At 38.1% G+C, this 27716-nt stretch overlaps 1 protein-coding gene across 1 annotated transcript in view; it reads left to right on the top strand.

Annotated features, from left to right (window-relative positions):
* The window catches only part of LOC123246523 (gamma-aminobutyric acid receptor subunit rho-1-like), a 66038-nt gene that overhangs the window by 9706 nt on the left and 28616 nt on the right, over positions 1-27716 (top strand). Inside the window, exons 2-4 of the mRNA XM_044675388.1 lie at positions 16467-16520; positions 20004-20110; positions 23189-23260. Of these exons, the coding sequence (XP_044531323.1) occupies positions 16467-16520; positions 20004-20110; positions 23189-23260 (233 nt within the window). The remainder of the gene's footprint in view (positions 1-16466; positions 16521-20003; positions 20111-23188; positions 23261-27716) is intronic.

Below are 27716 nucleotides of genomic sequence, written 5' to 3'. Positions count from 1 at the left end.
AAATCTGCTTGCTCTTCAAAGCCTTGTCTCTCATTGTCCCTGAGCCCAGCCCTCCTGTACCCTCAAATTGTTGGTGCTTGTGGTCCCAGCACTTAGTACTTGAAACTTGGGTTCCCTTGTTAACACTTGCTCTTGCTTTGTTTCTAAGGAAACCCCTTTACTTTCTATGTTTTTCCACTTTCACATTGTAAGACAGTAACAAGTCATATTTAGGCATTCCTCTAGGTCCCACAGAGAACTTCCCTCCGACAACTCCATGAGATAGACAGGACAAGTATTATTTTTCCCATTTGACAAGTACCAAAGTTGAGAGTCAAAGAGGTTGTGACTTGCTCAGGGTAAGATAGGTCAATATTTTTTCTCTCCTATGCCATTGCTAAAAATAAAGATGGACTTAGCCTTAAAACATTTTTGCCCTAACAATAAAATAAAGCATTACTTATGTCTTATCAGACACACAACTAAAATCCCTCCTTCTCCAGGAAGCCTTTCGCAGCCCCTCCTTATTTCCAGTGCTTTTCCTCTGCTCATTATTTCCTATTTATCCACTGTATTGTTTGCTTTGTATATATTTGTTTGCACATTGTCTTTACTATTAGAATGGAAGTTCCTTGAGAGCAAGGACGTGCCTGGCACATAGTAGGTACTTTATAAATGGTAACTCATTGATTGATAAGGAAAATTAGGATAACCAAAGACATGTTTTTTCTTTACCTCATCTAGCTAATTATTTGTTGGATTTTGAATAAGGTCCAACAGGGCTCCTAAACTCTGCCCAGCTTAAACTTTACCTGGTCTCTCTTATTTAGCCAAAAAGGCTCTAAAAATTGGATAATCTCACATCTTTCCAAATGGGTGCTTCCATTTGTTTCAAAGGGTATGCTCAACTTCAAGAAACTAAGAAAAGAATTTATTAGGGGGTAGCTAAGTGGATTGAGAGCCAGGTCTAAAGATAGGACATCCTGGGTTCAAATCTGGCCTCAGATACTTCCTAGCTATGTGACTGCAGGCAAATCACATAACCCCCATTGCCTAACCCTCACCACTCTTCTGCCTTGGAAACAAAACAGAGTGATTCAAAGATTGAAAGTAAGAGTTTTTTTTAAAAAGAAACTTATTAGTGGATGCAAAATGTTTTATCTAGGCTCATGATATTAAGAGGCAGAAAGAATATTAATTGATAAAATAGCACAATGGGTAGTCAGCAATAGATTCTCATAATAGTCATCCCATCCCTATCTATAGCTGAAATTGAATGCAGTTAGGCACTTCCTGCCATAATGAGGCATGCCATGTTAGAGATGGGAAGGCTTTAAAAGGTTATCTAGTCAAATCCCTTTATTTACTGATGAGGAAACTAAAGCTGTGAGTGAGTAGATGAGCTGAGGTCATTCAGAAAGTTATGGGTAGAGTTTACTATTCAGCTGGTTTAAATAGGAACATGGAGTGACTTCCTTTTGGTTTGTCCATTTATCTAACTTGGCATTAAGTAGAGTGGCACACATTAAGGGAAGCTACGAAAGATAGAAGTTTTCAATGTAAAGCTTGTAAAAACTTTTAAAAAAATAGTGATAGTCCCAAAACCCCCTCACATTTGGGAAAGGGGGTGGTTGAGTACTTCTTGTGCAGAGGTATGCTGGGGAAATTTAATCTGGATGGGAAGAGATGATTATTAAATTTTCAGTGCAAGCATTTACACCTCAGTGTTGAATGTCTGGACTTACTAAAATAATGGAGAAAATGTTAATAATATAGATCATTATATATATTATATATACAGTATTATGACATACTGTGATTATTGTATAATGTTAATGATATGTTATTATAAAAGTAAGCCTACTTTTGTTTGGATTTTGGTAAACCCCTGCTCTTGTGGCAGACTCTCCCCTACCCCAAATTGGTTAATGCTATTCCTTTTCTGGATTGTTCATGTCTAGAAACTTTACATATTTCATGCTTCTAGTGTGGCAACTTCCTTTACCAATCTCTGCCTATGACATTGGAGATGGGAAGCCAATCATGTACCCCTGAGTGAGATCCCCTTCTCCCCATTCCTTCTTATAAAATGATGGTCTCTGTGTCCTCAAACCATTGGGGTGTAGAAGTGAAAAAGACAAAAAAAATTTTAATCTTATGCTATACTAATGAATGAATAAAGAAGCACTTGTTAAGATTTTACTATGAGCTAAGCGATGTTGATAGAAATAAATAAGTGAGACTGTCTTGGGAATTTGCATTCTAATAGGTGGGAATCAATGCATATAGGAGGTTCAGCCACAAGTCAGAAGGAGAGGTGCATTGGTATTTCCAAAGCAGATAGTAAGGCATCTTCTTTTATATTATTTTCATTGACAAATTAATATCCACCAATAATACTGAACAGCTTGACAATGCTAAGGACTTTGGTAGCAAGAATTTTCTTTTCCTATTTTTCAGTAGCTATAGCTGATGAAGAGGTCAGCTTCACCAACACCAAAATCATCAGGTTTCATTTCCCTAAGGGTTATTCCCCTGGATGATGGGTCCTGGGGCCGGGATGGAAGGCAAGCAGGTGGTCTGGAGGATACTGCTCTTCTTAGGACTCTTTGGCTTACCTGACCATTGATGGCATTTGGTCAGAGGTGGGTGTTGCTGGTGGCAAAGATGGCGGGTCCTTTCTCTCAGTAGTCTTTAGAATAAGAGAGATTAAAATCTAGCTGTGGTTTTTTCCTGGGCATGCCAGAACTAAAGTAACTGTCTTCTTGGGGTTGAAAGCTTCATTTAAATCTTGTCCAAAATCCCATCTTCAATGGGAAGCCCTTCTCAATAATGCCCCATAATTTTAGTGCCTTCTCTCTGTTAATTATTTCCAATTTATCCCATCTTTGCCTTGTTTGTATGTGATAGTTTGTGCGTTGTCTCCCCCATTAGACTCCTTGAGAGTAGGGACTATCTTTTGCCTTTCCTTAAACCTTGGCAAAGTGCCTAGGACATCATAAGAACCTAAAAAATGTTCATTAACTGACTGAATGATTGTTGATCACTTTGTTAGACTAGAAGCATGGCTAGAAGAGGATAATGAGGATACTGAGAGGCTCAGCCATCATGTTAGCTGGTCAGTTGAAAGAACTGAGGGTATGAAAGAGACAATAGGGAAGAGATGGAATATGATAGATATCTTTAAGCTTTTGAAAAGGTGAAAAATGTAGTAGATTTATTTGGCTTAGTTCCAGAGGGCAGAATTAGGGACATCATTTGTAGAAGTAGCAGCATAATATTGTGGAGAGAGTCCAGGATTTTGAGTCAGAGTACTTGGGCTCAAAGCCTGGTTCTGAGACTCCAGTTCTTTATTTAAACTAAAGAGGGCAAAAAGGCTTTAAAAGACTGTCCCAACACAGGTATCTTAAATTGCTCTCAAAAAATAAGTCAGGGGGATATGGCTTTTTTTATGAGGCCTGGATACTGGCAGGAATCACCAGTTCTTGCCTCTCCTCTTCATTGTTTCTAGTGACTTTTTAAGGCTCATTATTAATAATATGGAAGTAGGTCTTGATCAATGACATATGTAAAAACCCGGCAGAATTGCTCATTAGCAATGGCAGGGGGTTGGGAGGGGGAGGGAAAGAACATGAATCATGTAAGCATGGAAAAAATATTCCTAATTAATTAATTAATTAATTAATTGAAAATGGTATAAAATAAAATAAAGGGGGCAGCTGGGTGGCTCAATGGATCGAGAGCCAGGTGTAGAGATGGGAGCTTCTAGGTTCAAATCAAAGCACTTCCTAGTTGTGTGAACCTGGGCAAGTCATTTAACCCCCATTGCCTAGCCCTTACCACTCTTCTTTCTTGGAACCAATACACAGTATTGATTCTAAAGCAGAAGGTAAAGGTTTAAAAACAAACGAACAAACAAAAAAACAAATAAATAAGAACTACATGAGTCCTCAGATCCCTACCAGTTTTAAATTTTGAGCCAAAAACAACATCTCTTTGATTTGAATTCTTCATCTTTTGTACTTGTCTTATGGGGTTAGATTAAAATATATATAGTTATTTGTATATGGTTCCATCCCAATGGAAATGTAATATAAAATTAAATAATGCAGTTACTTTAGGAGATTCATTATTTACACTAATTAGACTTAGCTCGATATATCTTATTGGTCTTTAAGGTCCTTGAGTACAGGGACTTTTCATTACTGATCTTTGTATTTTCTTTTATGCCTAGAATAGTTCCAAGAATATAATAGTTGGTTAATATAGATTTGTTGAATAATGAATGAATGCTAAAGAAAATACAATTCTAGATGACCATTTAAAAAAACCAAACATTTAATTTTTCTTCTATTGAGGAGTACAGGTGTTCAAATAGTTAGGTAAGAGCATAAGAAAAGAAAATATCAAGCAGGTATAATGAAACAAAATCCCCAAGAGGTTATAAATGATTATATATTTGTCTATAAATTTTTATTTACCAATCATTAATCCAATCCCCAAAGATGGGTATCTTGTCATACCCTGTGTCCTTGTTTTTATGATTCTTTTTTATTTTCTTTACTAAATATAAACTCATGGTGGTGTGTATAGTATTTTTAACCATGTATGTCTATATCACTCATATTAACAGTTGTGTTGCTGTATGCAATTATATGGTTTTACTCAAAATAGTATACAGCTTTTTCAAACCCCAAAAGTTTGCCTTACCAGTCCACCTATTAGATAAGTAGATGTTTGGTACAAACAAGAGGGACCCTGTACAGGAGAGAGCAAATAGAGAATTACTTTGGTTTCCATGTATCTTTTTTAATAGCAAAGCCTTTTGGATATTAATGCAACAAGCTACACACACATTCTGGATTTGGGAGTAATGATATTATAATCATTTTCATCCTCATTCCACTTTTCATATGAAATGATAAAAGGGTCTTGCAAAATAGGATTGGATTGTTGTATGTGGTTGCTGTAAGGCTAGACAGCATAAATATCCCCACCATAAAATGTAAAAAAAAAGAAAGATAAAGAAGTTAAGTAATTGAATCAGTCTCTACCAGGATTCAATATTATGACAAGCCAAAGATTAGTAACAAGTGTAGAGGTTGGTAGAGAAGCTCAAATGGGAACATGAAGAGATGATCATCATAGGTTCCACTCATATATAGTTTAAGAAAAGAATATGTATTTGGGTCAGCTTTGTATTGCTTTTGTTACTCTTATACCTTAGTTAAAATGGACCATCTTTGCACAGCATGAAAAAATAGGGAAGAAAGCAGTCACGTATCAGGATAAAAAACTTCAGTAAAGAGAATTTGGGGTACAAAAGTCAAAGAATAATCTATTTGTTGGTAAGACTAGCAATTGCCAGGACTGGAAGTCAATGACCCCTCAGTTACCAGACATACTTCTGACAATCTGTTATAATTAAAAATGAGGATGGTCAAGATCAAAAAGGAGAATAGTATTTTAATAAAAGCCATGCTGATAGGGATAAACTGACCATGCGCCTGTAAGAAAAATCTATTCCAACCTCACCTCAGCCATTTTACCTTCCTCTCTCCTTGAGCTCCGGTAACTAAAGAGGAAGCTCCAAGTCACTTCCCCCTAATTTCAAACAGTCCCTCACCTTGAATACATCATCCAAAACCGAAAGCCCATGAAACCCGTTGGACCACGGGAAATGTAGTTTTAAGGACCTCCACAGGTCCACAGAAGTTTGTCAAACACTATATTGAGGTTCAATCCTTCCAAATAGAACCCCAGGTGATTTTAACTAACACAAATCAGAATCTCTTTTTATATACCGGAAAAGGTAGCAGGTAATATGGGATGCCAAAAATAGTCCAGAGATGCAAACTAGAATAAGTAAGACAGTCATTGATATATAATTAGGTGGCCTTGCAGGAGGGGTTTTCCAGAGTTCAAAGGGGAATACAGTCATCACTCTCTACAATATCCTTTGGAAAGTCCCCAACTCTCTACTCTCTGTACCAGTGGAACCTATTGCTAAAACAAACAAGATTGAATCGTCTTTCATCCATCTTCTTTATCTCCTCAAGTGGCATGGTCCCTATTGAAATGCATTTATAGTTACCTAACAAGCATTATGCCACCAAGACCTACACAAAATAGCTCTGAATCCAAGCCTCCAGAAATTGGTCACAGTGACCACTACTATGATTAATAAAACTCTTAACTATTAATTAATTAATAATAAATAATTAATTTCATATATGCAAAGGCTCTTGGCAACTTAGATAAGCTTGGTTGTTGTTATTCAGTTATTTCTCAATTGTGTTCAGCTCTTTGTCACCACATTTGCAGTTTTCTTGGCAAAGATATTGGAGAGATTTGCCATTTTTTCTCCAGTTTACTTTATTGATGAGGAAACTGAGTCAAACAGGATAAATGACTTGCCTAGGGTCACATAGCTAGCAAATATCTGAGGCCAGATTTGAACTTAGGAAGAAGAGCCTATTCACTACACCACTTATCTGCCCCTAAGCTTGGCTATGGTGATCCAAATTTTTCTGTCTCCTCTATTTCAGGTTCATTTATAGTCTTAGCTACTGGACCTCTAGAGAATATAAATAGTCATGAGCTCATGTGGTGTGTTTTTCTTCAAAAAAGCATTTTGTGTGGTCTGTTGCTAGGTTTTGTGCTACTCTGGAGCCAGGAAATAGGTTGCACATTTTGTATTTGGATAACAAATTTTCTGTTTAAGTCTGGTCTTCTCTTTAGGAATGCTTGGAAATCTTCTATTTTATTAAATGATCATATTTTCCCCTGAAAGAATATAGTCAGTTTTGATAAAGAGGTGATTCTTGGTTGTAAACCTAGTTCCTTTCCCTTCCAAGCTTTCTTGTCTTTCAATGTAGAAGCTGCCAAATCCTGTATAATCCTGTGTAAGCCTGAGACTCTGATATTTGAATTGTTTCTTTCTGGCTGTTTATGGTATTTTCAACATGGCCTGGGAGCTCTTGAACTCAGCTATAACATTTCTTGGAGTTGTCATTTGGGGATTTATTGCAGGAGGTGACCTGTGGATTCTATAAATTTCTATTTTACCCTCTTGTTCAAGAATAGCAGGGCAGTTTTCTTTGATAATTTCTGTAATATGATTTCTTGGATTGTTTTTATCATGACTTTCAGGTAGTCCAATAATTCTTAAATTGTCTCTCCTGGATCTATTTTCTAGGTCAGTTGTTTTTTCATTGAGATATTTCATATTCTCTTCTATTTTTTCATTCTTTTGATTTTGTTTTATTGTGTCTTGATGTCTTGTAAAGTCATTAGCTTCTATTTGTCCAATTCTAATTTACATTTATTTATTTACTTATTTAAAAATTCCTTATCTTCTATCTTAGTATCAGTACTGTGGGTTTGTTCTAAGATAGAAGAGTGGGAAGGGGTAGGCAAAGGCAATAGGGATTAAGTGACTTGCTCAGGGTCACACAGTTAGGAAGTTTCTGAGGTCATATTTGAACTTAGAGCCTCCTGTCTCTAGGCATGGCTCTCAATCCACTGAGCCACCCAGTTGCCCCCACCAATTCTGATTTTTATAGAGTGAATTTCTTCCATGACCATTTGGTCTGTTTTACTTTTCATGGAACTCTTTTCTTCATTAGATTTTTGGGTCTCTTTTCCCAGTTGACAAATTTTGTTTTTTAAGCTATGTTCTTTTTGTATTACTTTCATTCTCCACCCCATTTTCTTCCGCTTCTCTTATTTGATTTTTAAATTTCCTTTTTGAATTCTTCAAGCACCTGAGACTAATTCCCATTTTCCTTTGGAATTTTGCATGTGGTTGCTTGGATCTCACTGTCTCCTAATGACTCTATGTAGATTGTACATTTTGAAGTAATAAAAAGAGCATTAGATTTGGAATCAAGGGTTTTGCACTCAAATTCTGCCTCTGATATTTAGAGTTGTCACTGGGGCTAAGGGAGCCTCAGTTTCATCATCTACAAAATGAAGATGATGGTACTTTCACTACATACTTTGCAGAGTTGTCGTGGGAAAAATGCTTTGTAAACATTAAAGCATTATTTTTAAAATAAGTGCAAAGAGGTGACCTGATAAATGATTTTGTATCTTGTTGGTGTGTCTTAAGAAACAAAGCTCTGATTCTTCACAACTTAATATAATCCATCACTAGAGAAGACTTTCCCCAATTCTCAACAAAAATCATATCAATAAGACCAAAAGCTGGAAATTGTTAGTCTCTCATTTCTCACACAGGGCAACTGAGTCTAGAAGTTAAATGACCTACCCAATATTACACAGAGATTAAGTGACAGTGCTGGAATTTGAACCCACCTCTTTTGACTCTAAATCCACCATAGTATCCAAGAGTGGACTTAATTGCCACTTTAGGCTTCCCAAAATATAGAATCATAGATTTAAAGATCATAGATTTAGATAGACCTAAAGGTCATAGAGTATAATTCACTCATTTTACAGATAAGAAAACTAGGGCCCAAAGTGATGTATCTAGAACAGGGATTGGCAACCTTTTTGGCTGTGAGAGCCATAAACGCCACATTTTTTAAAATGTAATTTCGTGAGAGCCGTACAGTGCTTACAGTGTATGCTCCTGTAACAGTGCCTGAAAAAAAATTGACTTTATGGCTCCTGCAGAAAGAGCCATATGTTGCTGACCCCTGTCTAAGGTAGAATTTGAACTCCATTCTTCCTTGGTTCCAAGTGAGTCACTTAGCATTTATAAGCACCTACTATGTCAGGCACTGTGCCAATGGCTGAGAATCAAAAGTAAATGGTACCCCCCTGCTCTTAAGGAGCTTACTGTCTAATGGAGTCTAGGACTGTCTTTCTATACCTTGTTGCTTCTCCCTCATCAGACCACAAGTACCACATGATGCCACTATTGGCCTGGAAAATTTCTCTGAAATTGTTTTTCTACTATTTTTGAGCTGAGTAACTGCTACAATCTTTCATTTTCTCTGAACAGATTTACCTGTAATTCTTCATTATTTCATCTATCACTTAGCATTGTAGGCAGGTCAGTGGGTACCCAGATAACTAACTTAGTCAGCACAAAGTGGCTTCTTTGAAAAAAGACCTTATGGCATAATGATATTTTTCATAATGATAACCAAATGTTATTGCTTTTGAAATAAGTTCCAGAAATAAATGTCAACAGTTGACAAAGAAAACAGTTGCTAGCCAACAAATTTCTAAGATGTAGGGATACTGAATTAGGGCTAGTCACTTTAGTAATTGAAATGAAGACCCCCTAAGCTCATCAAGTTTAAAAATGAGAAGACATGTGTAACTTGTATGTTATATTACCTGCCATCCTGGAGAGGGAAATGAGGTGGAAGGGAAGGAGAGAACATGTATTATAAAACGTCAGAAAATGATTATTAAAAATTGTATCAATGTGCAAAAAAATTTAGTTGAATTTAAAAAAGAAATTTATTATAGTTCCCCTATATAAATAAAAGTGTTTAAGCCAAAAATAAAGAAAAATGAAAATGAGGACACTCAATCATAGAGCACAATTCACTCATTTTACAGAGAAGAAAACTGAGGCCCAAAGTACCCTTACCCATTGAATTTTTTCATTTAGTGGCAAGTGTCTCACCAGGTGACTGATTATGCAATAACTCACATAATGAGTACTGAGATGACTTGAATCTAATTGGGTAAAGCAAGACAAGATGTTCATCTAAAATTCAAAATTGAACCTCAAATCTTAGAGTTCAGAACAATCTGTTCCACTTTTCTTTCTCTCTCCTCTACACACTAGACAGAAGCAGAAGGATGAAAGTATTTCTGGAAAGAAAAGGCTTCCTTTTCTGTATTTTTCAACCTAATACAGAAAACATCAGGTACCTTACCCAAAACAGGTATCTTAAATTGCTCTCAAAAAATAAGTCAGGGGGATATGCCCTTTTTTTTAAATTTTTTTTTATGAGGCCTGGATACTGGCAGGAATCACCAGTTCTTGGCTCTCCTCTTCATTGTTTCTAGTGACTTTTTAAGGCTCATTATGGTCTCAAGAAAATTTGCATAGCCAGGTGTTAGCTACAAGGGGAGATGATGAGAATTGAAAAGACACAGATTGCCCTCCCCAGGTTAGTTTCTTTACATACATTCTCTACACATACAGAACTTCAGTCCCCTTAAAGAGGAAGTAAGGGAATCACATTTATATGGCACCTACTTTGTGTCAGCATTGTATAAAAAATCTTATTTGAGTCACTTAACCCTGTTTTCTTTACTTTCCTCAAATCTAAAATGACTTGGGAAAGGAAATGGAAAACCATTGCAGTATCTTTGCAAAGAAATAGGGTCAAAAAAATCAGACATTACTGGAACACTAAAACAACAACAAAAGTGCTTGCTATTGGGGGCAGCTGGGTAGCTCAGTGGTTTGAGAGCCAGACCTAGAGACAGGAGGTCCTAGGTTCAAATCTGGCCTCAGACACACTAGCTGTGTGACCCGGGGAAAGTCACTTGACCCCCATTGCCCACCCTTACCACTCTTTTGCCTTGGAGCCAATATACAGTATTGACTCCAAGATGGAAGGTAAGGGTTTTAAAAAAAAGTTCTTCCTATTGTGTCAGGCACTGTGTTAATCTCTTTATAATTATTATCTCATTTAATCCTCTCAACAATCCTGGGAGGTGGATGTTGCTATTTCCCCCCACTTTACAGTTGAGGAAATTAAGGCAGGAAGATGTTAAACGATATGGCCAGGGTCACATAGCTAATAAGTATCCTAGGCAGGATTAGAACTCAGGCCTTTCTGATTCCAGAACACTATCACATAGCTGCCTTGATTCTTTGATTTCCAGTCCACAAAGTAGAAAATTTATTTTCATTTCACCTACTCGCAGCTAATAGTGATGAAAATGTATGCTACTGAACTATTAAAACGTGCATGCACATGTGTGTGTGTGCACGTGTGTGTGTGTGTGTGTGTGTGTGTATCCCCAAACTTGGAAAGTCTCAGTGGAAGGGACTCACCTAGTCTGCATCTCACTTGAAAGCTTTTAATTTTCATTGATTCATAGATGAATAAGGGCTTGGGTCCTTATTTTGAAAGAGGCGACATATAATTGGTAAAATAAAATATTTTTATAATGAAAAAGAAGTAAAAAACAAAACCAAACCTCTAAGCTTCCTGAGTAACCCTTTTGTGGGTCAGCTAAGCAGACAGATAAGGCATATTAAAGATAGAGCTGAAAACAAGTTGACTAGCTCTGAGCCATGGAACTGGGGTGTCCCACTGAAAGGCAGCAATGTTACTTCCCAGAAGTAGCAGCCTTGGGGAAGAGCATCCTCAGACAGATGACAGCTAAGAAGCCAGAGAGCAGCAACATGAGAGTCGGTGGCGAGTGGTTCCAGAGGCAGAGAGTCAATGTACAGGTAGACCTTCAGGGGATGACAAGTATGGAAACAGAATAGTGTTGGCCCAAGACTTCCTGGACATTGCCACCCATCTGAAGGATAATGTGGAACTTAAGTAGACCCTTTCCACGGATAACCCAGACACGTTGCTACTAGTACTGAAACTCTCCCTCTCAAGAGTTTTCCACATCCAAGTTCCTTTGATTCACCTGTGTGATTTTTTTTTCCTTAGAGGACTAAGCCTCTCTATCTCACCCAGGTTGGAAGCACAGGGGCTATACAGAGCACAATCCCACTTTGATATTATAGAATTTCTTTGGGAATTTTCTTTTTTTTTCTTTTTTTCTTATCATGCAAAATACACTTCCATATTGGTCATTGTTATAAGAGCACACGTCCAAATTTGTGAAGCATTTCATAGTTTTCATAACACCATGACAAAATGATTTATCTAAAAACAACAGACTTATTACAATTCTATGTTGTTGTGCACATTAACAGCAATATTGTGGAATGATCAAATGTGAAAGACTCTCAGCAATACAATGATCCAGGACAATTCTGAAGGACTAATGACAATGCTATCCGCCTCCAGAGAAAGAATTGTGGAGTCAGAATGCAGATGAAAACATATGATTTTTTTCTTAAATTTATTTGGGTTTATGTTTTTGAGATTTTGGTTTTATAAGATTACTCACCTACAAAAGTGAACAACATGGAAATATGTCTTGCATGATAATACATGTATAACCTGGAAAAAAATTAAACTGAAGGTTGACTGTTATTACTGAGCTCCTGCTTTGTCCCAGTAAGAGAAAGTTTCTCTTTGAGTTAATTTTCAAAAAATTAAGTAAATGTCTGATTGTATCTAGGAATTTCCATTAAAAAAAAGAATTGTGTTCAATTATAGGTCTGGTCTGAAAGTTTATATTACATTCTTAAGTATTGTAGGTTTTTTCTGAGGTCTGAATGGGACATCCCATTCCTTATTTACATCTGCTCTGGGTCAGGACTAGGCTTTCCAAACTTTTTTTCAACTTCAGAACACTTTCCATTCTACCTTGACCCCTATCCAGAGAATTTCCTTTCCTAATATATTCCCCTGGTTAGTTTGAAGCTTGAGCTTACTTATATAAGGCCATAGTTGCTGAATAAAACAGGACAGACTAAGAAAGGAGGCCTGGGAGTTCATTAAATCAGTGTTGGTGTGATGGTAAGGCTAGTTACTTGTTGATTCAGTAAGTCAACTAATTCAGATGATCCTTTTGGGAAAAGGTTATTGAATAATTTCTGAAAACCAAGCAAACAAACTCTGATTTCTCCATATTTAGAAATTCTGTAGTTTAAACCTCCTTCTTGCATAACTTACCTACCTCCCTTCCCCCTGAAAGCTATGACTTCCTTTATTTTTTTATAAAACATTATTGACACCTTGTGTTTTTCACATCAGTTATTTCTAGTGGTATTTTTGCTGTTGCTTGGTCATTTCAGTCATGTCTGACTCTTCATGATCCCTTTTTGGGATTTCCTTGGCAGAGTGGTTTGCCATTTTTCTTCTTGAGCTCATTTTATAGATGAGGAAACTGAGCCAAACACAGTAAAGTGACTTGCCCAGGGTCACACAGCTAGGAAATGTTTGAATTCAAGTCTTTCTGACTCCATACCCAGTGCTCCATCCACTGTGCCACCTAGCTTCTCTTTCTCTAGTGGTCCATAGGAAATGACAGTCTTAGAGTCAAGAATTCCTAGGCTCATCTCCTGCCTGACACAGAATTGTTATGTAACCCTAGGCAAGTCATTTAATCACTCAATGGCCCAGATAATCCTCTCCATTTATAAGTTAAAGAGAAGTTACTATTTTGCATTAGAGGAGTGAATTTCTACACTGAGACTTCTCAAAACCAATGGAATCAAAGGTCTGAACCAAAAGAAAAACAACCATTGTCTTCTCTCCCTTCCACTGAAACTTGTAATAAGGAAAAAATGGTAATTAAAACTGAGTAATCACCTCTGACAAGGTATTCAACATTCTATAGCTGTGGTGCCCCCACCTCCCTTCTGTTCTCTAGGACCAAGAATGATCACAGAAATTAGAGTTCCATCTAGCCCACTATTAACAATGTTTTAGTCTACAAAGAAATAAAGTTGCAAGAAGCAAAAACCAGTTCAGGTACAGATAGACAAGGATGTCGTTCAAAGAAGTTAATTCACATGACCATGTGATGTGATGAGGCAAATGGGAGCTGGTGAGGTCACTAACAGAAAAGATGAAGAGAGAAAAGACACCTGGGTAGAAACTATAGTTCACGTCATGGCAATGAATCATCAAAGGAGACTGTGACAGAGAAGTCATATTAGAAGGAAGAGAATCGGGAAGGAGCTGTGTACCAAAAACTGAGAGAGGAGAGATTGTCCTGGAGGAGAAGGAATTTAAGAGGTCAGGTACAATAGAAAGATCAAAGAGATTGAGGATTGAGAAGATGCCATTAGATCTTGTCTTAAGAGGAGAAATGGAAACTTTGCGGAGAGCAGTTTCAGTTGAATGTTGAAAAACAGGTTTCAGGGGGTTAAGAATAGAATGTAAAGAGAGGAAGGAAGGAGAACCACAGGTGTATTTTTCAGGGAGTTTGGCTGAGAAAGGGAGGAGAAATATAGGACCATAGTTAGCAGAGATGGTAGAATCATGTAAGAATTTTTGTAGGATAGTAGAAATTTGGATGTGTTTGTAGGTAGCAGGAAGAGATTACATATTAGAGAGAAAGAGGACTATAATAGGGGTAATCTGCTGTAGAAATCGGAAATGGATGGAATCAAGGGTACACACAGGAGTTGGTCATTGTTAAGGAGATGGGCTGCCTTTCAGAGACTGAAGTAAGGAAGTGAAGTGGAGGACAATGTAGGGGAATGGAGAGATGAGGAGGAAAGGAAAAGAGGGTTGTTCATGAGACAATCTCAATGTTCTGGATAAAATATGAAAGGTTATCAGATGAAAGTTTAGAGGAGGGGTACTATTAAAGACTTGAGGAGGAAAGAGAAGGTTTGGAATTGTCATTATGGGTAATGGAATAGACAAAGGAAATAAGGACAAAAGGAAGAAAGAAAAGAAGGGAAAGAAAAAAAGGAAAGAAGGAAGGAAGAAGCACTTATTAAGTGCCTACTATGTGCCAATCATTGTGCTAAGCACTTTAGATTTGATCCTCACAACAACCCTGAGAGACTGCTACACACACACACACACACACACACACACACACACACACACACACACACACACCCTCAATGTGTTTACCACATTTTTTCTAACATAAAATTCTAAGTGATAGGGTGGTATAGTGGATAGAGAGCTGCTGTGGAATCACAAAGACATGGGTTCAAGTTTCACCTGTGACACATACTGGAACAGGTAGATACCTGGAACAAGTCACTATCCTCTTAGAGCCTCAGGTGACTTTCTAAGACTAAGTGACAGAGCAATTGCATTAGGAAAGGTAGTTTCTATGTTAGAAATTCCTTACATTCATGTAATCACTAATATGACAAAAAACACTCCAGTGCCCCAGATGTTGTCTGCCTGCCTTTTGGGTTTTTCTTTTTTGAAAGTTAATAGGTAATAATAAGAGATAATAATTACTGCCCTCCTAGCAATATGCTACATATTTTCCAAAACAGCAAAATGTCAAGATTTGGACATGTGAACAACAGAGCTCCTCAGCTTCTTTGTAGTCTTTCAAGGTAATAAATACTCATCAGCCTTTATTTTATCCCACAGAAAATGAAGCCATTACAGAAAACTCACTGAAAATCAGAAGCAGACACCAATGTGAAATAGAACTAGTTTGTCTTCAGCATTCCTTAGCCCTCCTCAAAGCTTCCAACCCTTCTCTGAGCCTCCCTATTTCTGTTAAAAGTACTACCTTCTTTGTGAACTCACAACCTTGGGGTGACTCTAGACCTGTGTTGGCAAACCTATGGCATGTGTGCTGGAACATGCCGGAGAGGGCTGCTCCCTTCCCTCTCTTCACACATGCCTAAGGACATTTCTCACATCACTCAGCCCTCTGCCCAGCAGCAGCCCAATAGGAGTAGTTCTTCCCTCTCCTGTCTGGGGTAAGGCAGGGGGCTCACATGCAGTGTGAGGGTTGTAGTTTGGGCACTCAGTCTCCAAAAAGTTTGCCATTGCTGCTTTAGACTTTTTACTCTCAATTACTCCCAATAGAAAATAAGTTGCCTATCTACAGAACATCCCTTACAGTTGTCCCCTTCTGTCAACTCACATGCCTCTGCCCCTGACTAGGCTTCATCAGCCCTTGCCTGGACTCTTACAATTATCTGCTAATTAGTGTTTCTGACAGGTCTCCCTTGGCTCCAACTCCTTACACCAAGGTGATTTTTTCCTAAACCATAGGTCTGGCAATATTACCTCTTTACTTAGTAAAGTGTAGAGGCTGTGTTTTATTTCTAGGATTTAATGTAGACTTCTTTGTCATTTAAAGGCCTCCACAACCTGTCCTTAATCTCACTTTTCAGTTTTTTACACATTACTTCCTTTTTCACAAGCCAATCTGGTTTTCTTAATGTTGCTCATACAGAGTAGCACTCAGTCTCCCATCTCCACACATTTGCATTAGCCATCCTTTATGCCTAATAATGCACTACCTCCAACTCTTAGAATCCCAAATTTACTTCAAGGCTCATCTCAAGTGACACCTTCTACATAATCCCCTCAAATGGATTAAATTTGCATATATCTATTTATATAATGTTATTTCTTCAAGCTACAGTATGAGTTCCGTGAGGGCAAAAATTGGTTCACTTTTGTATTTGTCTTGCAAAGTGCTTTACATATAGTGGATGCTAAATAAATTCTTTTTTTACATAAATTTATTTATTTTTGAGACATATAAATGACTTATTTATTTTCATTAATTAATTAAATTTAGAATATTTTCCCATGGTTACATGATTCATGTCCTTTCCCTCTTCTTCTCCCTCTCCCCTGCCAGAACCAACAAGCAATTCCACTGGGTTTTACATATATCTTAATGAATTCTTACTGATGGGTTGAGTTATATTTTTTCCTTTTAAAACTTTATTTTTGTTTTTACAGCAGACCTCAAAGGCAGAGACGAGAAGTACATGAGGAGACACACAAACAAGGAAGGTATGATCTTATATCCAACATTTATTAATCAATCAGGCATTTATTAAGTGCTTACTATATGCCAGGCACTGTGCTAGGTGCTGGGACCCAAGTACTAAGAATGAAAAATCTCAACTTGCATTACAAAAGGAGAGACAAATACACATAATATATACAATATAAATACTAAGTTAATAAGTATAAATATGTAATATATATATATATGTACACACACACACACACACACACACACACATACAATATATGCATAGAAGCCAGGCCTAGAGAAGAGAGGACCTGGGTTCAAATCTAGCTTCCGATACTTTCTAGCTGGGTAACTCTGGGCAAATCACTTAACCCTCATTTCCCAGCCCTTACCATTCTTCTGACTTGGAATCAGTACATTGTGTTGATTCTAAGGCAGAAGGTAAGGAAAGGAAGAAGGAAAGAAAGGAAAGAAGAAAGAAAGAGAGAAATAAAGAAACAAAGGAAAGAAATAAAGGAAAAAAGGAAAGAAACAAAAGAAAGAAGGGAAAGCAACAAACATCTGCATTTCTGCTCTAACAGTTCTTTCTCTGGAGGTGGATAACATTCTTTTTCACAAGTCCCTCTGAATCACCCTGGATCACTGTATCAGTAACGAAGTCTATCATATTTGATCATCCTACAATATTGAGGTTACTGCATATAATGATTTCCTGGTTCTGCTTATTTCACTCAACAACTAGAGCTTTGCAAAAGTGGAATGGGCTTCCTTAAGAAGTGGTGAGTCCCTCCTTTTTGAAAGTTGTCAAGCAAAGATTATGCCATCATTTGATGGATATATGTTAGAGGCAATACTCTGTTCAGGTTTTTTTTTTAACTCTTTATTTTCCATCTTGGAATCAATACTATATACTGTGTATTGGTTCCAAGGCAGAAGAGAGGTAAGGGCTAGTCAATGGAGGTAAAGTGACTTGCCCAAGATCACACAGCTAGGACATAAGTCCAGATTTGAACCTAGTTCTCAATTCATTAAGCCTCCTAGCTGCCTCCCAATTCAGTTTTGATTTAAATGTGGCTCTTACAAGTCACTGAATAGTTAATAAAAGGAAGTTTATTTTGCCCTATCATAGCAAGGGTTACAGTTGCATTTAGCTTTCTGGCTCTCCTAGTCTTCATGTGAAAAAGAATCTGGTCAGCAGAACCAGGGATGGTAGGTAGGTCTGGGGATCTTTAGAAATTCACCAAGTTGGAAGAGCCCAACTCTGCATGGGTGGGACTTTTTATACCCTTAGGTGAACAGGAAGCTTCCTCTAGCAAGAAGGGGTCAATCTAGTCCCAAGAAAAGCTTTATTTCCTTTTAGGGAAGTCTAATCCCTTTTGTAAGGCAGATAAGTGACCTAGTGGAGAGATCCCTGGGCCTAGAATCAGGAAGACATCTTCCTAAATTCAAATCTGACCTTGAACACTTAGTAGCTGTGTAACCCTGTGCAAGCCACTTAATTCTGTTTGCCTTAGTTCCTCATCTACAAAATGAGCTGGAGAAGAAAATAGCAAATCACTCCATCTTTGCTAAGAAAACCTCAAATGCAGGTTTGAAGAGTAGGATATGACTGAACAACAAATCCCTTTCATAAAGAAATGGAGGAGAACCCTAATCTTATAGCATGTTATGGTGGGGATTCTTTGGGTGTGTGGTTTAGACTAGGTGAATTTAAAATTCTGTGATTCTATGACCTGAAGTTGTTTTCTCTGATTATTGGTGAGAATATAGTACATATCAAGGATAATCTATTAGGTAGAGGAGATAGATTGGGGCAGAATTAGAAAGCAAAAGGAACTCGATGTAAAGATGGGACAGGTCACTAAATATGTCTGAGAACATTATTTTGCGGACTAAATTTTAGGGTAAAAGCAATGAAATAAAACTACTTCCTATGGTATATATAAATCAGGTTTTGTCTCTCTTAAATAGGATCAGACAATTCCCATTAAAGTGACCAGACAAATTCTATCAGTGCTAATGCCTATAGAAGCAGTAGTTGAATTCTGTGCATTTCCTCTTTTTCCCACCCTTCCCAAAGTCCACACAATTATGGGAGAAGTGGATTTTAAGATTATAAAATTATGATTTGATTCAAAGAGGATCTCCCAGATTTTTTGAAATAGAGCCATCTCCTAGAGTAAGTATTTACTTTGTCTAAGCATTAGAAAAGGAAGAGAGTAAAAAGAAGGAAAGCCAATGTGGAGTAAGGGAGAAAAGAGAAGAGAAGGAGAAAGATAAGGGGAAGGCAGGGGAATGAAAGAAACGAAAGAAAGAGAAGAAAAGGAAGGGAAGGGATATGAGGAGGCGAGGGAAAGGATAGGAGAAATGTAAGGAAGTAAACATAGGGAAGAGAAAGAAGACAGAGAAAAGGAAGAAGGTAGGGGCTGGATGGGAAGGAAATCTTTAGTTTGCTTTTTTTTTCCTTCTTTTTTTGTTCAGTTTGCTTTTGACTCAATGATAAAAGAGGGACTATTACTCAAAAAAGCAGTTCCTTTTGCTCTAGAGAAATCTCAGTAGAAGTGGGATGTCCTTGGAAATGGGATGAGGAGACTTGAGCTTAGATGCTCTGGCCCAACAGTGGGCGGTGCTGCTGGCATTTCAGTAGTCACTGGAGTAAGGCTGCCTCTACCTCCCTTTGCATCAACCACCTCAGCGGGGAGTGCCTGAAGTTAATGATTAGAGGGGTGTCTGGACATACAGACCATTATTGAACTTTCTGTTTGGGAGACCTGATACCAGATGGTGATTTTGCCTATCTCTCATCCTCCCACCCCTGCCCAAGAGAGCTTATGTTAAATCCAAAGCTCACTAATTCTTAATGGTTCATTTATATTTCTGTTCAATTAGTATTGAAAGCAGGCATAAAAAATGTGGTCAGACATGGGACTTTCTGTTCGCATGTGTTTCATTACTGATAAAGGAATTCAAAGGAAGAAGCAGTGGCTAGCAAGTTGTACGTAACCACAGAGAATAAGATTGAGAAAGTAGACTCTAAAGAAATTACCAGAATCTTCCCATCTGGAGGGCTGCAGAGCTAAATGAAAGAGAATCTCGTTAGTTTAGTATATTCCATAACTTCCCCAAAGTAGAAAAAAAGGAAAAAAGAATCCCTGTCACCCTAGACAAAAGATGGAGCCATAAATAAGGAGTTTTAAGTGGTGGGGGGTTTGGTGAATAATATAGAAGCAAGAGATAACTCCCTTGGATTTCTCCTCTCTTGTTTTCTGAACATGCTCAGAGGGAGCATAGGATAGGGACCAGAGGGAAAGTAGGAGATAGGGCATGGCTAGAAAAGAATGGCTCTACCATAAGAGGGTAAGAACCAGAGAGAGGGAGTGGATGGTTTTCCTTTTGAATCAAACACCCCTATAACTCAGGCATCACTTAAAAAAAAAGCTTTCCTAAGCCTCACTACTGAAAATAAATATGTCTTATTTGTGCAGAAAGGGGTGAGTGACTCTATGTTTTCTGTATAGCTTAATATTGAAACGAAGCCCTGACATCACTAAGTCTCCACTGACAAAATCTGAACAGCTTCTGAGAATAGATGACCATGACTTCAGCATGAGACCTGGCTTTGGAGGTATGAAACATCAAACTTTGTTGCTTTAAAAAAAATGTCTACCACTGATTTTTCATCAACTAAGCAAAACTATAATATGAAGTTTTCTCTTCTCAAATTATGGTTTTCTGTTGTTGGACTTGGTGGGTAAGCCAAGTAAGCAAGAATTCAGGGGCATCCGTTAAGTGCCATCCCTGTGTTAAACATTCTGCCCTCAGGCATAGAAAGTATGTGCTATCAGGTGGGGTATCATGAAACTCAGTGCTCATTCCAGCACTCTCTGGGTGGGCACACTTTACTCTCTTTTAAAAATTATTTTTATTTTGTTAAATATTTGCCAATCACATGTACCAATTTAGCTATCATTTTTTAAAATTGAGTACCAAATTCTCTCCCTTTCTCTTGTTCCCCTCTCCCTAGAAAACAATTTGATTTCCATTATACATGTGAGGTCATGTAAAAGATATTTCCATATTAGCTTTGTTGAAAAAGAAAACACCCAAAATGAGAGAAAGAGAAAGACATTTTTAAAATTATTGCTTCACTCTGCAGTCAGATTTCATCAGTTTTCTCTCTCTGAAGGTGGATAGCATTTTTCATCTTGGCTCCTTTGGAATTGCCTTGGGTCATTGTGTTGACCAGAGTAGCTAAGTCTATCACAGTTGATCATCCTTACAATATTGCTGTTACTGTGTACAATGTTCTCCTAGTTCTGCTTATTTCACTCTGCATCAGTTCATTTAGGTCTCCCCAGGTTTTTCTTAAACCTGCTCATTATTTCTTATAGCATAATTACATATCACAACTTGTTCTGCTATTACCAATTGATGGACATGCTCTCAATTTCCAATTGTTTGTCATCACAGAGAGAGATAACATAATTTTTTTTTGTATGAATGGGTCCTTTTCCCCTTTCTTTGATCTCTTTAGGATATAGACCTAGTAGCTGGGTCAAAGGCCAAGTATGAATTAATAGTCCTTGGAGCAAATTGATTGGCACAGTTTTCCAACCAGCCTAACTCCTGATGAAGACTTCTAAATACTGATAAAGCATCACAGCCTATTATGTGCTCTGGAAAGAATAACTGGACAACCATAATCCAGACTATCCCAATACAAGGAAGGAGAAAAACACTTTACCATAATATCCACAGACTAATGAGAAGTTAGTGTGATACAGTGGAGAAAAAGCACTGTCTGTGGAGTCAGAAGCCCTGGGTTCAAATCCCCTCCCCACTTCCTTCTTCTTACTACCTGTGTAACTTGGAGCAAGTCACCTAACTTCTCTGGTCCTCAGTTTCCTCATCTATAACATAAAGAGGTTGAATTAGATAGCCACTGAGGTCCTTTCCAGCTCTAAATCTATGATCCTATGACTAAATCCTTCTTCATCTGGGAGCCCGAAGCAGGAGCTGTGTATGCATAATTGAGGGCAGAGTTTGATCTTCTGGGTTTAATTAAATGTGGCGGGGGAGGGTGGAGATAGTAAAGCCTTGCAGCAGATAATTGGCTAGAGTCCCATGTTGGCAAAGCTCTCTCAGTTCAGGTTTTAGCCAGCTGTGCTGTGGCTCAATGATACCTTCTCCCTGTCAGCAAGTGATTTATCCAAGGTACAATTTGTCTTACTGTGTCTGCCATTCTGCTTCAAATCTCTCTGCTCCCTTAGAGGAGGAAGACTTTAGGTTCTAGCTTTGCGCTTTGGGAGTTCTAATTCTTAGCATTCCCAGGGTTTTTATAACTTATTGCTACCCTTTAAGGGGTAGGTAGAGAGAAAATCCATTTAAATTCAATCTTCCTGGCTATTTATGTTAGAAACTCTGTAGTCCCAGAGGCAAAACAAATGTAAAGGCTTCCAGCTCTACCAGTAGTCCCAGTGGGCTAGTTGATCATCCCTCACTGCAGTTCCATCCTGTGCTCTTTAGTAATAAAGAAAAATATATTAAACTTATGAGAAGGATTTTTCTAAGTAAATGGTCCAAATGTTAATAAAGTTCTACTCACACGCTGTGCAATGGACTTGCCCAATGGATTCTTTTCTTGCTTAAACCCTTTCCTTCAGTCTTAGGATCAAGAATCAATACTAAGTATTGGTTCCAAGGCAGAAAAGTGACAAAAGCTAGGCAATTGGGGTTAAGTGACTTGCCCAGGGTCACATAGCTAGGAAGTATCTGAGGCCAGATCCAATGAATATTATTATTTTATGCATGTAAGACATTATTTAAGACATTTAAGACATATGAGAAAGAGTACATAGGTTTCATCAGACTATCAAAGGGGTCCATGACACAAAAAAAGGGTAGGGATCCCTAATCAAGTCCAACCCCCAATATGTTTTACGGATAAGGAAACTGAGAACCAAAGAAGTTAAATGAGTTGCCTGAGGTCACAAAGGGAAAGTAGGTGTAAAAGGTAGAATTTGAACACAAGTCTTCTAACTCTAGAGAACATAAAAAATTATGTCCATTGTACTATTAGGAAACTGAGGCCCAGAGATGGCCAATGCTTGAATGAGTTCACAAAGATGTAAAGTGACAGAGAAAAAATTAGAATCCAGGTCTGATTCCAAATGCCATCCATTTTCTATTGCATTAAGTGATTTCAAAAAAGTAAAATGAATAAAGGAGCAAAATGAATTAGTAGGCAAAGGGAATATAGCAAATAGCCTCATTCTCTGGAAAATAGCTCACATAATAATTTTGCGACCAACACCATTAATGATAAAGTTTTTCTGCCCAACATGTGATTGTTTTTTCTAATTATGAGCTAAATGCATTATTGCTATCATCACAGTTTTACATGGGTCTGTACAAGCTGGAAATTCAGGACCACATGGATAAGTAAAATAATTTGGGCAAAAGAAATAGCCTTTATTTATATTTTCCAAGTTCTTACCTTGCAAACACTAATTTCACTTTGGTCCCATCAAGGCAGCATGATAGGAAGAAAGAAATATCACCCAGGTTCCAAAGAAATTGCTCATGTTCTTATTTGTTTTTGTGGGGTTTGTGGGGTTTTGTGGGGCTATGAAGTGGAGTGGAGGGGAGAGGAGAGAGTTGGACAACTTGCTGACAAAAGAATATCTGATACCATCATCTTCAGGCCCGGCCATTCCTGTTGGTGTAGATGTGCAAGTTGAAAGTCTGGATAGCATCTCAGAAGTTGATATGGTAAGTACCTCTGTGACAACAAAGAGGAAAAAGAGGTTGAATCAAGGCACAAGGTTATAAGCTGGCTATTCATTATTCATTATCATAATATTGATATTATGCCAAAAAACTTAAATCAGTTGGTTTCTCAGAAGGTTCTGTGGCTGGCCCTGGAAATACTCTAAATCCAAAGGGCTCTGTGTCCGGGTCTTCTTCTCTTTCTATACTATTTCATTTTGTGATCTCATAAGTTCTTATGGATTTAATTGTCGTCTCTGTGTTGGTAATTCTCAAATCTAATAATAGTCTCATACCTTTCTGCTGACCTCCAAGCTCACATTTCCAACTGTCTATTGGACCTTTTGAACTGGATGACCAAAGGCATCTTAAACTCAGCATGAACCAAACTAAACTCATTATCTTTCCCCCAAACCCTCCCCTCTTCCTACCTTCTTTATTACTGTTGAGAGTACTATCATCTTCCCAGTAACCCAGATGCCATTTACTTTCTGCCATCTTTCATATCTAATCTGTTGTCAAATCCTATCAGTTGTAGCTTTATATTATCTCTCCTTTACATTCCCTTTTCTCCTCTCACATATCAACTACCATGGCATGGGCTCTCATCATCTGGGATATATCAACTGGCATTCTGATTGGTCTGCTTGCCACACATCTTTTTGCACTCCAATCTGGACTCCATTTAGCTGCCAAAGTGATCTTTCTAAAATACAAGTCTGACCTTATCACTCCTGCCCCCTACTCAATAAACTCCAGTGGCTCTCTGTTACCTGCAGGATACAATATAAAGTCTTTTGTTTGTAACTCAAAGGCCTTCACAATCCTACACACACACACATCTTTCCAATCTTCTTCCACTTTCCACCATCCCATGTATATTTTGATCCAGTGATGATAATGGCCACCTTGCTATTCCTTGAATCCAATAGTCCCTTTTCCAACTCTGGACATTCTCTCTCTCTCTCTCTCTCTCTCTCTCTCTCTCTCTCTCTCTCTCTCTCTCTCCATTTCTTCTCTCCTTTCATTCTTCCTTCCTTCCTTCCTTCCTTCCTTCCTTCCTTCCTTCCTTCCTTCCTTCCTTCCTTCCTTCCCCCATAACCTTATGTCTTAGAATCAATACCAATTATAGGTTCCAAGGCAGTAAAAGCTAAGTTATTGGGGTTAAGTAACTTACCCTGGGACACACAGCTAGAAAGTGTCTGAGATCAGATTCAAACTCAGGAAAATGGGCCTTCTTGACTTCAGGTCTAGTGCTTTCTCCACTGTGCCACCTAGCTGCCCCAAATCTGGGCATTTTCATTGGTTATCCTCAAGACTGGAATTCTCTTCTACCTCATCATCTTAGTGTCCCAGCTTCTGTGACTTTTTTCAAGTCCCTAAAATTCTGCCTTCTATAAGAAACCTTTCCCTGTTCCCCTTAATGCTAGCACTTTTCCTTTGTTGATCATCTCTAATTTATCTTATATATTGCTATGTTTGTTTATAAATATTTATATTTTGTTTTCCCCATTAGACTTCCAACTCCTTGAGAACAGGAACTATCATTTGCCTTTCTTTCCATACCCAAGGCTTAGCACAATTCCTGGGTTGTTGGTACTTAATAAATATTTATTGACAAAATACAAGAGAGTTGACCCATCTACCTGGTTGTGCCCAGGAGCAGAGCAATGTTGAGTGAAAACTATTTTCCATGGGGAAGTCAACTCTGTGGGATATAAAGGAAATCCCACATGTCAGTAGATACTATTAGAGGCAAAAGACTTGTCATCAGAGCCAAAACTAGGTATGGCAACCAATCCTTTGCCCCAAAGAACCAAAATTTAGAGGTTTCCCTTCAAAACCTACCTTCTGCTGAATTTTCCTGTTTCTTTTAAGGGCATCTGCCATTATTACAGTCTCCCCAGTTTGTAATCTTAGAATTATCCTCAACTCCTTACTCTTCCTCAACCTCATACATCCATTCAACTTCCTAATCTTGCTATTTCTTATTCCACAACATCTACTGAGCCCAACCCCATCTCCTTATTCACATTTAGCAGGCCCTCATCACCTCTTTCCTAAATGATTGCAACAGACTCCTAATGTATCTTCTTGTCTAAAATCTCCCCCCATTCCAATCACCCTCTACGTCATTTCCACAGTGATTCTCTTTGAGGGCATATTGGCCGTCTTACTCCTACTTATTAATCTTGAGGATCAAATATAAACTCCTTTGTTTGACTGTGAAAGTCCTTCATCACTTGATCCTAATCTATTATTCCAGGCTCGTTATGCATTATTCGATCTTCCACATTCTGCTCTATAGCCAAATGGACATCTCTGAATTCCTGACAAATGGAATTCTATCTCCTGACTCTGTGACTTTTCACTAACTTTCCCCCATACTTGGAATTTAATGCCTCCACACTTCTGGCCAGGGACGTGCTAGAGCCAGCTGAAAACAGCTGGCAAAAACTGATTAAATTTCCAGTGTAAACATTTACAGACAGCTAGGTAGTGTGGTGGACAGAATGCCAGAACAGGAAGGCTCATCTTCCTGAGTTCAAATCTGGCTTCAGATAATTACTAGCTGTGTGACCCTGGGCAAATCACTTAACCCTATTTGCCTTAGTTTCTCCTTTGTAAAAATGAGCTGGAAAAGAAAGTGACAAACCACTCTAGTATCTTTATTTAGAAAATTCCAAATAGGGTCACGAAAAATTGGTCACAATTAAAAATGTTGTGAAATAAACTACAAATCAGGTCTTGATTTATTGTTTTGTTGATTGTGTAGGTACATGAGGATATTTGTTTGTTTTTCTAGAGATCTGGCTATTAAACATTGACTAGGAGCAGCTATGTGGCTAAGTGGATAGAAAGCCAGACCTAGAATTGGAGGTCCTGGGTTAAAATGTGATCTCAAACACTTCCTAGCTGTGTGACCCCATTGGGCAAGTCACTTAACCCCCATTGCCAAGATCTTACTACTCTTTGGCCTTGGAATCAATACTTAATATTGATTCTAACATAGAAAGTAAGGTTTTAAAATAAGATAAAAAAAATTTGACTGGCACTGCCTGCCTTGGCATCAAATGCCACCTTCAACACAAACCCTTTCTTGATATCCCAATTTCTCTCCCTCTTTACCCTGTTTTTATTATACATGTATATATGTAAAACCTACATATAATATATAAAATATATTAATTTATACATTTGCACATAAACATGTCCCCCTAATAGAATATAACTGCTCCTTAAGAGCAGTATTGTTTCAATCTTTGTCTCTGTATTCATGGTACCTGATTGGAATTTTTGTTGATTGATTGAGGTTGGAACAGTTCCAAGAATAATTAGTTACAATGGAGGATACCCAATGCTGTGCCATAGGGGACATCCCAGGTGAATTCTTCTCCAGGATGTCATTGTCCTTCCCTTTCTTGCCCCTAAAAACTCCCCAACAGCATTAGAAAGTACATTTCATACCCTAGTAGAAAATGGTTGCTTAGACCTTTTCTTGTCGGTACACAGAAAAGCCAGACAAAAGTCACCCTAATTTGGTAAAGACTTTGAGACGCAGGAATCTACCAAACAGCAAATAACAGTCAGAGAAGGGTTTAGGTTGAAGCCAGGTTGAGTTATGAAAGGCCAGTTCAATAACAGAGATCACTAGAACACAGGATCAAAGGTCAGGGATGACTGAATTTTGTAACCTCAGGGCATTATTATTTATTCTTGTGTGTTGAGGGGGGTTAATTTTTTTAAATTTATTAAAATTGTAAAATGAGTATAATAACAATGTCTCTCTCAAAGGATTGTTGGGATTAAATGAGATCACACAGAGATACATCTCTTTGTGGACCTTAAAGAGCTATATAAAGGCTTGTTTTTCGATTGTATTCCATTCTTTGTGACATCATTTGGGATTTTCTTGGCAGAGATACTGGAGTGCTTTGCCATTTCCTTCTCTAGCTCATTTTACAGATGAGGAACTGAAGCAAATAGGGCTACGTGACTTTTTCAGCTACAAGGAGTCTGAGGTCAGATTTGAAATCAGGAAAATGAGCCTTCCTTTTTCTAAGCCCAGTGCTCCATCCACTAGGCCACCTAGCTGCCCTATGTAAAGCCTAGATATTATTTTTAGAGGTCAAGTCATGGAAACAGCAGTCTAAAGGTAGAAGGGAATTAGAGGCTGCCTTCTCCAATCTGCTCATATTACAGGTGAAGAAAATGAAGCCAAGGGAGGTTAAGTGATTTAGCCAAGATCTTACAAGTTTTTGTTGTTTCAACATTTCATTCAAGTCCAGCTCTTTGTGACTCCATTTGGGGTTTTCTTCTCTCTCTCTCTCTCTCTCTCTCTCTCTCTCTCTCTCTCTCTCTCTCTCTCTCTCTCTCTCTCTCTCTCTCCTCTCTCTCTCTTCTCTCTCTCCTCTCTCTCTCCCCTCTCTCTCTCCTCTCTCTCTCTCTCTCCTCTCTCTCTC

Source organism: Gracilinanus agilis, chromosome 4 (genome assembly GCF_016433145.1).
Source record: "Gracilinanus agilis isolate LMUSP501 chromosome 4, AgileGrace, whole genome shotgun sequence".
Taxonomy (NCBI): Eukaryota; Metazoa; Chordata; class Mammalia; order Didelphimorphia; family Didelphidae; genus Gracilinanus; species Gracilinanus agilis.
This window is presented reverse-complemented; position numbering and strand designations above follow the sequence as displayed.